This window comes from Epinephelus lanceolatus, chromosome 21 (assembly GCF_041903045.1).
Source record: "Epinephelus lanceolatus isolate andai-2023 chromosome 21, ASM4190304v1, whole genome shotgun sequence".
NCBI lineage: Eukaryota > Metazoa > Chordata > Actinopteri > Perciformes > Serranidae > Epinephelus > Epinephelus lanceolatus.
In genome coordinates, this window is record NC_135754.1 from 11,753,253 (window position 1) to 11,764,540 (window position 11,288).

General features: G+C 41.9%; 1 protein-coding gene across 2 annotated transcripts; it reads right to left on the reverse strand.

The window, feature by feature from the left end:
- Positions 1-819: 819 nt before the first annotated feature.
- On the reverse strand, positions 820-5,115 carry LOC144459368 (transmembrane protein 100-like). 2 transcript variants are annotated; one of them, XM_078163140.1, is made up of 2 exons: positions 5,014-5,115; positions 820-4,777 (listed from the first exon to the last, which is right to left on the reverse strand). In XM_078163140.1, exon 2 carries the CDS (start codon positions 4,583-4,585, stop codon positions 4,121-4,123), a length of 465 nt encoding a protein of 154 aa, XP_078019266.1. In that variant the 5' UTR covers positions 4,586-4,777; positions 5,014-5,115; the 3' UTR covers positions 820-4,120. The 2 variants fall into 2 exon arrangements, with proteins under 2 accessions (XP_078019266.1, XP_078019265.1); XM_078163139.1 differs by having other exon boundaries at positions 820-4,806; positions 5,014-5,114.
- Between the last annotated feature and the right edge of the window lie 6,173 nt (positions 5,116-11,288).

An 11,288-nucleotide genomic window follows, 5' to 3' on the forward strand; every position in this document is an offset into this window, starting at 1 on the left:
GAACATAGTGAACTCCTGGTTGGGAGATTGGAACACCGCCCACTAATATCATTATATACTGTATAACCTGGTGGTGAAATTTCGGGAAGGTATGACACCTAATGGCATGCTGTTATTAGCATTTAGCTCAAAGCATTGCATAGCTTTATTTGTAAGAAATATACTGCCTTAAGGTTTGGGACTGCCTATTTAATGGGAGCTCAGATTTACATGTTTTTTACTATTGACACTCACTTCAAATGCCACATATGTCTCATGATATTGATATATAAAATATATACAACTGCATTTAACCTATTATTGAAAAGTTAAAAAGGGCCGAAGTCAATCTAAAGGATATTTAAATTGTCTTTCTATAGGCTACTGATTGGAAGGGTTCACCTACAGTACCACATGACAACTTCTATTTCAATTTCAGTCAATACAAAATTTAAACTATGTTGCTAATTGTTTCAAGATGTAAAATATGATCAATTAAATGTTTGATCTTTGTTCCATTCAGTCCACTCATATTCTGCTTTATACAACTAAACATTCACTACAGCTCATCATCAACCAATCAGTGCTCTAGCTAATGTATGTCTGGTAGACGTCAGCAGTGCCGTATGAGAAGATGATGGCACCAGCTGTGGCACATATTGCCCATGTGTACTACAGAATGAGTAAGAAGGTCAGTGAGCGGGAAATGGGAGTCATATCACTCAGAACTGCTGCCAGCCGCTCTCCAAATGCTCCATATGAATGACTTCACTAATGACACTAAATGGCATTTCAGCAACACTTTCCCATCACGGTGAAAAGACATTAAAACTGTAGAGCTTGTTTCCAAAACTGACTTTTGTGTTTAATCAAGTGCTTCAGCAGCTCACAGGAAACAATGAAAATGTACACACACTTAAGAGAGACACAAAAATAAACTTCTGGATAAATATATTTGGTATTTCTGGTTATTTACTAAAGGTATCAAAGTGAGACTTTGGGTATTTTCATGCACACCACAACACTCACACAGATCAACTTGACTTAAATAAAATAAAAAATACGTCTGCCTCTCTTGGGCTATTTAATTACCGGTACCAGCAGGCCTGCACAGCTTACACTAACTGCATCTTACAGGGAAAAATTGATGTTGCAAGTAAAAGGCACTCAGAGAAAAGCTGGGCCATGCCAATAAACTCAAAGCGAAATAACCACAACCACGTAAACAATGGAATAGTTTCATTCCAAAACCATGGATATTTATTTACGTTCTGCATTAAAAAATACAATCTAAAATTTAAAACATGTTTCTGTCCTTAAAAATAATATAATTATAACCCATAATGTGCTTCATTGTAATAATGGAAATTGTAACTTTGTTCGTGTCGGTTTCTTCAGATGGCAGGTGTCTCATTTTGGAATGAAACAGTTACATTTAACACTCACAGCAACACACTTGAAATCATTACAACCAGAGAGCTATTGAAACAGAAATAAAAAAGTGTAGGCAACCGCCTCAAATAGATACATACTGCACTGTATGTCTAAATTTGCTCTGTCTACCCAAAATAGACGATACATAAATAGTTTAATACATAAATAGTCTTTACAGCGTGTACAGGGATGTTTATAAGACACTCACTGTTGGAGGTACATTCAGAAATGTGGCTACAATCTTAGATAGACACAGTACCTAAAGTATCTATGATATGTCATTAAGAAGAATACACAGTATTTCAGAACAAATATGTGTGCACATGAATGAACACATCAACACTGAGGGATTATCTGTGATAGTCTTGGGGTTTGGGAGCATTGGGGAGGCAGTGGGGATACCAGGAGGAACAGATTGGGTGTAGCTTTGGTGTGCACACACACGTACAGTACACGTTACAGCTGCTGCGCCACGTGACGACTGGAGTTGCAATTCCATGCAAAAAAATAAAAAAATGGACCACATGTGATGCCCAGTAAACATTTTATCAAAGAGATAGAAATCATATCTAATCAATCAATACAGTAACATCGCTACAGCTGATGAGAAGCTGCTGGGTCGTCCTCGAAACCACGTCACCTGCTGCTAAAGACCATACACTACCATATTCACTGCTGCTACATTTTTAGATCCACAACTATGATTTTACTCTTCCTTCAAGGTACAATTCACAACAAATTGTCTAATCTGACTTTAGAGTCACCTGTTGCTAGTGTATGGAGCTCAACAAGGGACAACATCCAGGACAAAGGCATTAAGACAGTTTTCACAATAGCTACCACTCTGTTTTACAGCTAATCTGATCAATCAGGAAGTTAACCCCCCTCCTGTGCCCAGAGAAGTGTTAACTTCATTCCCATTTCTCTAATCCACTTGCTTATATAAAGAATAATGTGAATCCGTCCTTGAAGAGTGGGAGAGTGGTGGGAAAAATAAGGAAAAAATTGATTTTCCCCTCGCCGCTCAAACCTAAACGTCCAGTGGTGTCGCTTCTGATTGGCTCAGCAGGAGGCAAGGATCAGAGTAATCAGGCCGTTGTGCGCTTTGTCTTTGTTGGTGTGTGTTCACTGAAGCATGTCGTTAATGGGATTTCCTTGTCATACATTGTACAAGTCATCTTTGATAAGTCCAAGAGTGCTGTGGAGAGCGATTTCATGTGCGGAGACTGAAAAAGCAAGCCATTACCTCCAAAGCTTAATACCTAACAGAGTGGTGCTCTCTATTGATCCGGCACAGCTGGATTGCAGTTATCCACCACAAAGCTTGGTGGCAGGAGGAAAGAGTGTTGACCTTTGTGCTTGATAACACAAAATTGGACAGCAGACCGAACATGAAAGCAAGTGGGCTTTCTTTGAATTATTCACTCTGGGAAAATGTGTTGAGCGAGGGAGCTCTTCTTGCATGATTTCGCCTTATTTCCCTGCTTCGCTTTTGCCTTATAAGTGCACTGGAGCAGTTGGAGACTAAGTGGCACCTCAACCTTCATGTTTTTACAGAGAGGGAAAATCATGTTTATTTACCTCTGTCAGCAAGGCCAGGTTTAAAGGGACAGTTCATCCCCAAATCAAACTTACCTGTAGTGCTATTTATTAGTCTAGATTGTTTTTTGTGTGAGTTGCCAAGTGTTTGAGATATCTGGCTTGTCTTGATTATACGGGAACTAGATGGCACTCAGCAACTTCTGTGTGGTGATACAGATGGTGGGTGTAGTTTGGTCGAAGGAAAATAGTTCCTACACGAAACTACTCACAACAAGGTCTGTGGATTATCTTGAGCAACAAGGTCATGATTTCTGGAAAGTGACATTGCTTTTTGGCACTTTGAGCACCACAAGCAAAGTGTCATCTAGTTCCATTATATTTGAGAGAAGGCAGACATCTCTATTTCCAACATTCAGCAGCTCACACCAATTTAGACTTATCAAAAGCACAACAGGTAAGAGGAAAAATATGTATTTAGATTTTGGGGTGAACTGTCCCTTTAAAGTGGCAAACTTGTGGTACTAAGTTCCTAACTATGATTCCCTTTGTAGGAAAAATTATTGTCCCGCTAAAAGACACAGTTAAACCAATATGCGCGTGCCCAAAAGTCTGACAGTTAAAGACTTTTGCCCTGATGACTTCTAAGGTATGCTGATGCAGTTGCTCCTATCAGGCATATCTGTTCATAGATGACACCTCCTATCCCACACAGACACCTCTTTAGAGAGACGGTGCACTGTCTAGCTGCAGATAGAGGACCAGGAAGTGTTAAATGACCACCCCTGAGGAGCCTATTTCTCACATATTTCCCTGACACAAGAAACCAGTCTTGGAGCAATGATCTATAGTGCTGCTGTCGGCTGCACTGGATCCCCAAGTAAATCCATAATAAAGAAAGACAAAAAGAACAGGTGAGGGGGAGTTTTGTTAGTGACGCATGCTTTACCCTGTGTATCTGCTCAGAATGGTGACGATGCTAAAGTTGCCTTTTCTGAATAGATATGTGTCTTCCTGTCATTCAGCTCTTCTACCCTTTCTGTCCTAGTGCATAGAAGAAAAGCATGGATATCCCTACATCACATTCTTCTTTTTAGTTGCTTTTCTCAGTCAAAAAGTCCAACTTGAAGTGCTCTGTCCTGGCTAACAGGGGTCGGACTGCCCTTCATCACAAAGTGCCCTGATCAGCGGTGAAGAATCCCCCTTCCTTCTTTTCCCTCCTTCTCAGTCTGTGGGCCCTCCAGCAAACGGCTGCCACCAGCAGCATCACCACGCCGGCACACAGCAGTGCCACTGACACCAGTTTGGTCTGGAGCAGCGTGTTAAAAGTGAATGTCACCCCGGTGCCTGCCATGCCAATCACAAGTGAGATCACGCCAAACGGGAACACGCAGCGGTACCAAGACTTTTCTGTCCCGCCTGTAGCCTGGGCAAGTCTCTCCAGCGTGGGGAGAGACTCTGGAGGTTTGGCCAGGTCTCTTCCAACACTTCCTTCCCCTTCCCCACACCCATTCAAACCCTGGTTCTGGTTCTCAGAGTCCTGGGGTAAGGTGTTAGCCTCGCTGCTGTTGCCGCAGTCCAGGTCCGGGTGAAGGACCGGGGCTGGGGGCTGGCGGCCTGAGGAGCAGCCCATCTCTGAGCTGCTGTCCTTGGGTAACGATGCGAGAAAGGCTGCCTGTTGGAGGCGGTCCTCTCAACGTACGTCCGATGGTTGCTACTGGTGCTTGTGATGCTACAGGGGGGATCTCTGAGGCTGCTTCGCGTGCTGTCAATGTCAGTGAGGTTGCTGCTGTTGTTGTTGCTCTCAATATTTGCCAGCATGTGCCTGCAGTTGGAGAGATGGAGAGAGAAGAGCTGAAAATAGAAAGTGGGAGATGAGAAGAGAATAGAGCTAAAATGTAAGACCTAAAAGGGAAAAATATTTCAGCTTGGCAACAGATTTAAACATTTAAAAAATGGCAACAAAAGAAGAGGTGAAAGAGAGAAAAATGAGACAGAATTTTTATTTTTAGTATCACACACACATACACACACACACAGTTGCAAAGAGGATACACTCACCCTGTATTCTCAATTTCCATCAATGGGTGAATGTTATTATTGCAGCCTCGTCTCCCAAGCTGCTTGTGGCAGCAGCAGCAGCAGCAGCGTTGTGTGTGTGTGTCTGGTGATGACCATAGACTATATAATCACAAAGGAGAGGGGGAGGGGCCTACGGGAAAGCGGTAGACGGCATGCAGAGCTCCGATTGGCTCCCTCGGCACAGTCATTCAGAGAGGAGGGGTGGGGGTGAGGTTAACTGTTCAGCGCTCTCATTCAGTGATATTAATTTATTATTTAGTGTGACGAGGAATTTGAGATGTCCTGTAGGTAGTGCCTTATTCAGGGTCTGCTGTAGGCTGCAGAATTAAAATGACGCTGGCAGAAAGGCAGAAAAGATGCAATGTGGCATTAATGGCAGTGTAACATTGGTGTTTAACTAACAGCACTGCATGACATGTAATTAGTGAGGATTTAAAAAGCACCTAAATTGCAATTAAGGGGTTTCCACATGACAACAGGGATGTGTGATTCAGGATTTAAGTGAAAGCATCCACAACACGTTAATTGAAAACACGGCTCTTCCAGCTCCCCCCTCTGCCCTCCCATTGTCCCTGATCATGTGCGTCATCCGTGTTCCCCTTCACAAAGGCATGACAGTCAGCCTAGTCATGGTCGGCGTCCTCGTCACATTTCCCCCATATATGTCCCCTTGTTGTTCACGCTCCCCTTTCTCCACTCAGACAATAACAGGGGGAGACATGAGCCAAAGCCACGCATCCCTAGGGGTGGCTCGTATCACCGATAGTATACAGTGCATCATCTGCACGAACAATCATCTATAATCTCCATGATGTTCTTCCTTCTTGAGGCAATGAAGTTTCCCAATCCGCAAGATCTGCTGCAATTATCCCGCGTCCGATTTTGGCAGATATCTCACAGGCACAGCTGCTGTGAGGGAACAGTAATCACATTGGTTAAATAAATCTCAAATGGTGAAGCCACAGAGCCACAGTTTTCTTTTACTGAAGCACATTGGAAATGGCAAAGGGTAAGGGGAACTAATTCAAACAAAAACCATCCATGGTGAATACTGAATCCAGACGGTGGTTCATTATGCAGTTACTTTAATGATAATAACCGCCACACAAAGGGCTGTAATCATCTTTCCTATTTTGGGGGGAATAATATTCTATTCCTGGGGGCGGTTAGCATCTCAATAGTGACAGATCTGTGCAAAAATATAGGGATGTACATACATATAGATATACAGAGATGGAAGATAATATACAAGAGAGCGTTTCCAATTTGCACCAAGGATTGTTCAGGGACTCAAGCCAATAAAGTCTATCTGCAGCCCAGTAATAGAAACGAAAAATAGGCAATGCTACAGAAAAGTTTCCACCCCAGAAGTAGGGATTTACAGATTCTAGGCACTCTTCCACCCTATATAAAGCAGCTCTTTCTTAGAAGCATTTCTAAGAACTTTTAAAGTAAAATTAAGGGTGTAATCATATTTCTTATGGTACCACCCTGGTCGTATCTTGTATTCTTGTGTATTACTGTGAATGTGAGTGTGTTCGAGTGTGCAAATAGGTCTGTGCCAGGAGGACGAGATCATTGGTCAGTGGCTCTGGCAGGTGATTGGCACAAGTGTTGAGCACTCCCTATATAAAGCGAACCAGCCACCGGAGCACGTGTGCACTGATTGTTCGTGGCCTCAATGATACCCTGATGGTGATGCGTCATGTTTGACATCATAGTTGGGCCAGAAACCAGGTTAGTAAACAGTAGAAAGCAGCATGAAAGCCAGTGATAAAATGGTATGGTGCTTACTTTTTTAGGTATCTCTGTCTTTATATATCTCAACCTCGGTGCTGACTAATTTGGAAGACTGCGCATAATTGCATCATGCCAGTAAAATGGTTAAAATTAGTGTGTCGACTTGGGTTTCGCATTTCCACCACTGCTATTTGGAGCCAATTAAAGCTGACCGGAGCTGTAGCCATACATACCCATTACTACAGCAGAGTCATTTGACCCAGGAATGAATGCCACCTGTAACCTTTCTCATTAAGCACAAAAGGTACACATTAGTGGGTGTTAATGGGTTTTTTGTGCAGTGGGAAAGGGGCTTGATGGTGTTGTTCTGCTGAAAGTAGTAGGGATGGGCTGTTCTCTTCACTTGTTCTTTTCCTGCTTAATTAAGTTAGGCAGTCTGGTATATGTATTTTGGTTTCTTTTATTTTCTTCCATTTAAATTTGATTAATCAGTAAGTTTAAACTATTTTGTTTTGTTTTCTTGGTCCTGGCCAAATCTGAATACTTACTGAAAAACAAATATGTTCATACAGAACTGCAAATAAATGAATTTGTTGGGGACCTGGGGAGGATGGGAGCTCAGTTTGTGTTATGTCTTGGTCGGGGGAGTGTAACACTTAAATATCTTACATATGTAAGTAGTGCACATTGGCACATTGACATTGTTTGCATCTGAAAGTTGTCAAATGCATTGCATCATAATTTTCAGGGTGGATTAAAAACATGATTTGGTTCATCACTTGTCACATTTTGGACTGCAAGCCACTATTGTTCCGACTTTTGGTCTCACCTTGATACCAAAATGACTTTGTTGACAATCATAAAATGGTGGGAAATACCACACAATCCTTTTATTTTCCCAGCCATTCACTGTGCATGGCCTCAGTGAACTGGTACAAATAAGACTTGTTTACTGGCCTTGAACATGGACTGACGCTCCCCAGGCAAACAAAATGCTTGAAGTCTTTTTCCTTAGTAATAGACTTTTCAGCCTCACACCTGTTTTTAATCAGCTCTGCTAATCAGCCTTTTTCACAGCAGACATTTTGACTCAGTACGAAACACACAGGTGTAATTAATAGCATTAATTATGGTTAGGCTCCATTGAAATGTCCCAGTATGCCCTGTGCAGTCAGCATGTATGAACAATACAAGGGCATGGAAACTGGCACGCCAAAATGGAATGCTGTCATTAATAATGCATAATTAATTGTAACTGCTTTTCCTGCCATGACATTGGCTAATTTGAAAAAGGCCCACTGGGGTCAATCAAGCTTGAATTACCTGGTGCAGCTAATAGTTGATTGCTACAAGAGGCGATTGGAGAGGTTTTAACAGGCATTGTAGTGAGTTTAGTTTTTATGAAGAGTCCAGAGTTCAGTCAAACAGAATTTCATCCTACATACTTGAATCACTGCCTATAATTTACTCATTATCAGTTAAAGGTTCTGGATACAATGAGAGAGAGTTAATATAGCAGCAAACCACTATTTTCTATGTAAAGATATAGTGGAGTAATGGCATCCTGAGCAAAGAATTAAGTCTTGCTCCCTCTGTGTGTGTTGTAATCCAAGATGCACTGTGGCTTGTTGTAGTAAGCCAGTCCAGCCGCTCATGCATGTTAGTGCATGTGTGTATCCCACAAGCTAGTTCATCTCCGCTGCCTTGCACCAGCTCATATTGTGGTCACTGCTGATACTGGGATGTTGTCGTTGCAGAAGCATACTAGCGCCCTTTGGTTCCCTACTTGTTCCCTACTTGTTAACACACCTCTGCCAGCACTGATGCTGTTATTTAGTGCCGTTCATGGCGTTAGCTGCTAGCCACTGGCTCAGTCACCTCCATATTGAGAGCTCTGTCCAGGCAACTCATATGCTCTGAATTACACATAGTATTTTTACTGCTAAGTGGTAACCAAATGCTACGTGGTTATAAAAGAAAATCCAGCTGACTGTGGAATGTGTGAACAAAAACGCTTCACTGTCATGTGTTATTTTTATAGATTTTAATAATAACTAGATACCAAACGCCAAGATGGTGCCTCTTAATTTCAATGTAATTGCTTGCCTGGCGCATACGCCAAAAAAGTTTAGTTTAGTTTTAGCTTCTGGGTTCACTTCCGTGGGATGCTGCCTACTGAATATGTGCAGTAGCCTAGTGTTTCTCCCGCTGGCCTTGCCTGTACATTCCCGCTCACCTTGTAGACTTTACATTGTGATGATGTCACAGATTTTTAAATTGCTTCTCTCACCTTGAGAAACGTCTTACAAATATTAAACCAACATGGCTCAAAAATTCAGAATAGAAAGACTCAAGATTGACCTTGTTTGTAGTTCAAAGTGTCCTGACAACAGTTTTACAAATGTCTCTTTTACATTGGTGGCCTATGGGAAAATACTTCCGGGGCCACTGCAATACTGAAAGTGGCCACTGGAGAAAATTTGCTGCAAGGGTTAGCGGCTTACCTGAGGGTCTGATTATTTCAGCATAGACTGTATAATATAAAATAATGTATGTAGCTACCGTGACATCACCAATTGGTTTGCGGACTCCCGTTTAGAAGCCTCAAGTTTCATATTATGGCTGTAGCCATCTTGGTTTTTTGGAGCCTGAAGTTACCATATTTGGACGAAAGGATGGAGCTGTGGAGGAACGAGGGGTGGATCTGATTCATATACTATCACTATGACCCTCACTCTTTTCAAAGAAGCCCTGCCCTTAAATATGCATATCTTATACCTAATAGAATATATAAATCGATGAGTTTATAAAAATTCCCCCCTTGTACTCACTTGCTGTTTAATGTTAATTTTTGTTTATTAATAAAGTACTGTAAAATACCTTCAAAGTAGTATGCTTATTTTTATGCATAGCTTGTAGTGTAGCTTGTAACTAACAACTAAAGTGTAATGTTGCTGTAGCTTAACTACTTCCAAAGAGGACTATCTTTAGCTTGCAGTTTTGCTAGCTATAGTTTTAAACAAATATACTCTGTAACAGAAGATACCGCACTACAAACAGTACCAGTGGATCAAAATGGTATACACTTTTAGTCTCCTACGTGGACATGGTTCTCTCTCCACTGCATGGATGAATGAAACAATACACCATACAATACAAATTTCATATGTGTAAGATCACGTAAGTTGTTGCCAGATCTCGGGAGAGCACTACAACGTAGACATTTCTCGAACACAGATAATTTTCTCCTGATTTGTCTGTCTGAACAAATTTTTCAATGGTCTCTGTTTTAAAGTGGCTACCCCAATACCAAAGGTAATGCTAATACTATGGGTTTAAATTAAGGAGAGCGGTTAGCATTGCTGCTAACAGATGCTAACTTTGACATAGAGAACACTGGATACACCAAATTGTTAGTGTGATGTTCCTGCTTATCTTTCTGTCTATAGAAATATTTGGTCAGTATTAGCTTAAAACAGCCAGAATATACAGGGTATATAGAATTTGACTGATAGGCTAGCATTAATCACCACTGTTGGGGGTACTGCTGACTCACTGACAAGGCTACTGGTACACCTGGTTGTAATTTATGTTAGCAGCTAATGTTAGCAGCTACATCTGTGCTTTTCTCGCCAATACAGCTGAAAAAGTCCACAGCAAGATAGGTCTGTGATTCAAATTACGGTGAAAATACGTCTGTATCAAAGCTATAGTTTCTATATACTTGATATGAACTGACGGTAGTCCAAGGTTTTGCCAGTGTTGGAGTAAATGGGTCAGTGCTTCAGTGCTAATTAGCGGTATGCAAGCTAGCATAGCAGAGAGAGCACTGAGTACCTAAATTAGTCTCTGTGTGCTCACGGTGTTAATGACAGGTTCACTTAAAGCTGCAGTAGGTAGAAAGCCTGAAAACGGTTGATTTTTGAGTCTCATCTGAGTCAGGTTTCGTTCGTCTCCGCCCTGAGCCCCTCCTACCAGACGAGCACGCAAGTATTTTATTGTACTTGGTTCTATTTCTCCCTCTCTGGGAGCCTTGGCTCTCCTTCACCGCGAAGCAGCCCTCTCCATCCCTCCTTCGCAGCCCCACACATACTACCGTGTAGGCAGTTGTAGCCAATGCTGGAATAGCTATTTTACCTGATGCACTGTTCGCAATTGCCACTTGCTCTGCCCTTCTGTCGGCGGCACGGGAACGCACATATGCAGTAGAACAGCCAGTAGGAACGCAGTGGTCTGAGCTGACCTTTGATTGGTAGATGCACATAGGCACGATACTGATTCTTTAGAGGCTGAATACAGAGCCATGGTGAGGTGCAGAAACCTATTGTTTGTCTCAGACCACTTGATTTACATCATGCTTAGAGGATATTATAAAATTTTTACTCAATTATACCAAAACAGTGTTGCCTACTGGAGCTTTAATGAGGACATACAATGTGTGTGACATTGCAGGAGACCGTGCCAATATCCTGGTGTTGGATTAGAAGTTAATCTGAAGGTAAGACAGTATTTTC

What these genes read in the sequence shown, in the direction of transcription:
- LOC144459368 (XM_078163140.1), bottom strand. Translation starts at nt 4,585, where the DNA reads ATGGGCTGCTCCTCAGGCCGCCAGCCCCCAGCCCCGGTCCTTCACCCG.